Genomic DNA, 3,123 nt, shown 5'->3' on the forward strand with positions numbered 1-3,123 from the left:
ACTCTCTCTATATATTTTTTTTTAGGTCGTCACCTCTTTCTCTTTCTGTTTCTTCTCACATTTACGTAAGTTCATTTCTTCGCTCCCTTTAAATATTATCCATACATTTTCCTATACTGATAATCATTGGCATCTCCTTTTTTTTTTTTTTGAATAGAAATGTAAATATTCTTCAGAAGCAACCGAACGGATTTACGACTAATCATTTGATGTGCGACTGGAATAGGTTTGCAACATTATTCAACTGAATACACTCGAAGATCAACCGGATGGATAGGTAGTTAAAGGACGCACTTGATACACTTGATACGCGCACATATCTGGGTTCTTAGCACAGGGATTACTACATGGATTAGTTACTTTATTTTATGACAATATATCTTTTTTATTTTATCATTCCTTCAATAAAGTTATATTCATGCTTCTTCATTATCTTTCTTGTCATATTGATATCCATTCATCGTCACATCGCCAAATCATCCCATCTTCATTTGATATCTATTCAACCACATCCACAAATATGATTTGTTTATTTCAATAAAAAAAAAAGAATATATATATCCGTCTAATGATTCATCCATAAACCCAAACTAATCTATATTACTATCTAAACTATCATACATATGTCTATACATTGATATTTATTTCCAGTTCAAGTGTTTGCATCAAGACGTTGTCGTTGGTTGCGAAGAGGTATTGTTGACAGGGGCCAGGTGTGGAGCTTGTTTAGCGTTGAAGAGCGTATAACCAAGGGTGATGGTGGATACATCCTTCATATAAGGATCGTCCAAGAAATCCGGGTCAATAAAGAAGAAGACAGGCATATCGATATCTTCACCAGGGGCCAAACGTTGTTCTTCAAAGCAAAAACATTGGATCTTGTTGAAATAGTTACCAGCTCGGTAAGGTGTGACATTGTACGTGGCAATTCCTACCACATCTTCTTTAGCATGGGACTTGGCCTTGTAAAACGTCAAAGCAGTTTCGCCAGGGACCACATGGATATCGCGTAGTTCAGGTTTGAATGTCCAGGGTAAAGCATCCGATGTATTGCTTTCAAATGTAATCCGAATTCGGCGAGGTACTTGGGTAGGCACCAATCGATCGGGTGAGAACTTGCTCTTGTCGGTTTGTACAGTACCACTATATCCAGTACTGGCACAGAAGAGACGATACAATGGTACGGCTGCATATGATATCCCCAGCATGCCAATAAACACTGCTGCTGTGTACATCCCTGCTGAAGCATTACTGGTTTTGTTATGTGTGTTGTGTTGTGTTGCCATCCATCGTCTTGTATTGCCCAACCGTAAACAAGGGGATTTGTGTTGAAAATGAGTCCGACTAAGAGTGATCAAAGATCTTGATAATGACATGGATATATAAATAATAATAATAATAAAAAAGTAGACGAATGATAAAAAGGGAAAGAGAAAAAAAAAACCTTTCGAGAATAAACAGTTGCTTTCAAGCACCGCAAGAGACTTGTTAGGGCCAGCCTCCCCTATCTTCCAATCAGTGACAATATCATCCCGCATTGAATCCACCATCAAAGACAAAAAAAAAAAAAAAAAAAAAAAAAAAAAAAAAAAAAACGAGGATTTTATTTTCATTTTCATATATAATAAACGAAAGGGTAAAATAAAGGGGGGGTTAAAAAAAGAAGAAGGTAGGGTAAGAGACACTGAGTAAAAAAAAAAAAAAAAAAAAAAAAAAAAGAAAAAGATGAAAAAGAGAAGGAAGACCAAAAAGAGTATTGTACTTATTTAGGAGCTTCTTTGTCTATAAGAAAAAAAGAAAAACCGTCAATAGATGATTAATAACACTTTTTTTTTTTTTTCCTTGTAGATCACTTACAAGTCAAAGCATGTTCTTCGCCCATAGCGGAAACCACTGTGACCAGCAAGTCCAAGCCGGCATCAAACTCCTCCTGCATTTTTACACCCAAGTCAGTATCAGGCAACTTGACATCTTCTTTGGTACTTCCATCTGTAAGCATCAAGGAGAGGTATCCATCATCAATGTTAATAAGAGAATATTCGTTGCGAATCACATTAGGCACATCCATGTTATGAGTAGAAGGAGAGAGATCTTCATACTTTCTAATCAAAAAAAAAATCATATCAAAACGTTATACAAGATCCCTTTCCTTCCTTTCTTTTTTGGACTTACTTGCCAGTAAAAATATCAATGCCCACCAAGTGAACCTTGGCATGACCATGTTTACCAGTTTTGGAGGTCGACATTTCAACAATCTTGCAAGGACGACCCTTAATCACTACATGACCATTCTTCCTCAAAGCAGAGCATTGCATAGGAAATGTCTTTGAGGCACCAGCATCAGTTGTTTCAAAAGTTACAGTTTCGTGTTCGTTGTCAGACATGACTATATAAAAGAATAAGACGGTCGCTTTTTAACTGGAAACTTGTTTTTTAACAAGTGATTAAATAAAATTCTTACCTGTTATAGTTCTTTCCAAGTATAAGGATGAAGATGAAAAAAGTAAAAGAAAGAAAAGAAAAGAAAAGAAAAGAAAAAAAAAATATAGTTTCGCAAAGGAGAGGTGATCCCACAACACGTCAGTCCATCATGAATTCCAACCCCGCCCGTAACTATTTTGCTATATAAGTTCTTCGGATTCGAAGTAAAGCATGAATTTTAATATTTTTTTATACTAAGTCCTTATAAAAAATTTGAATGATGAATTCATGATATCCCATGAAGGAAGCATCCTATTTTTTTTTTAAAAAAAAAAAAAAAAACATCCAACCCATTCATCTATTGGGAGAATCCTTTATGTGTGTACTAGTCAAAATAGAGAGAGGATGATCAACAATTGGTATGTTTCTATATGTACATATATGGTAACTTCCTTTCTTTTTTTAAACAAAAAAAAAATTCAAAAATGACAAGCAAAACTTGTCATCCTGGCTTGGCAAATCTGTTTTCAATCATCTTCATTTTACCATGAGGGGAATTCAAGTGTTAGTTTGCGTGAGAGTGTGCGTGTGTGTAACAATACCTTTTTACTTCCACTTTTTTTTTTTTTTTCTCCACATTCATCTATATGATATGTTCAGTCTCCGAGTCTCGATTGATGTTGATCATTACCATCCTCTATA

At 35.2% G+C, this 3,123-nt stretch overlaps 2 protein-coding genes across 2 annotated transcripts; both read right to left on the bottom strand.

Annotated features, from left to right (window-relative positions):
• Window positions 1–490: 490 nt before the first annotated feature.
• Window positions 491–1,461, bottom strand: BX664DRAFT_332573 (cytochrome c oxidase assembly protein CtaG/Cox11-domain-containing protein). The gene has a single exon (XM_051545353.1). The coding sequence runs from the start codon at window positions 1,374–1,376 to the stop codon at window positions 666–668; it is 711 nt and encodes a 236-aa protein (XP_051400107.1). The 5' UTR covers window positions 1,377–1,461; the 3' UTR covers window positions 491–665.
• Window positions 1,462–1,762: 301 nt separating this feature from the next.
• BX664DRAFT_349661 (eukaryotic translation initiation factor 5A) lies at window positions 1,763–2,384 on the bottom strand (the record flags this gene model as incomplete). The annotated part of the gene is made up of 3 exons (XM_051547611.1): window positions 1,763–1,782; window positions 1,858–2,102; window positions 2,173–2,384. The coding sequence occupies 3 exons, from the start codon at window positions 2,382–2,384 to the stop codon at window positions 1,763–1,765; spliced, it is 477 nt and encodes a 158-aa protein (XP_051400108.1).
• Between the last annotated feature and the right edge of the window lie 739 nt (window positions 2,385–3,123).

This window comes from Halteromyces radiatus, assembly GCF_025201355.1.
Source record: "Halteromyces radiatus strain CBS 162.75 chromosome Unknown BX664scaffold_4, whole genome shotgun sequence".
Taxonomy (NCBI): domain Eukaryota; kingdom Fungi; phylum Mucoromycota; class Mucoromycetes; order Mucorales; family Cunninghamellaceae; genus Halteromyces; species Halteromyces radiatus.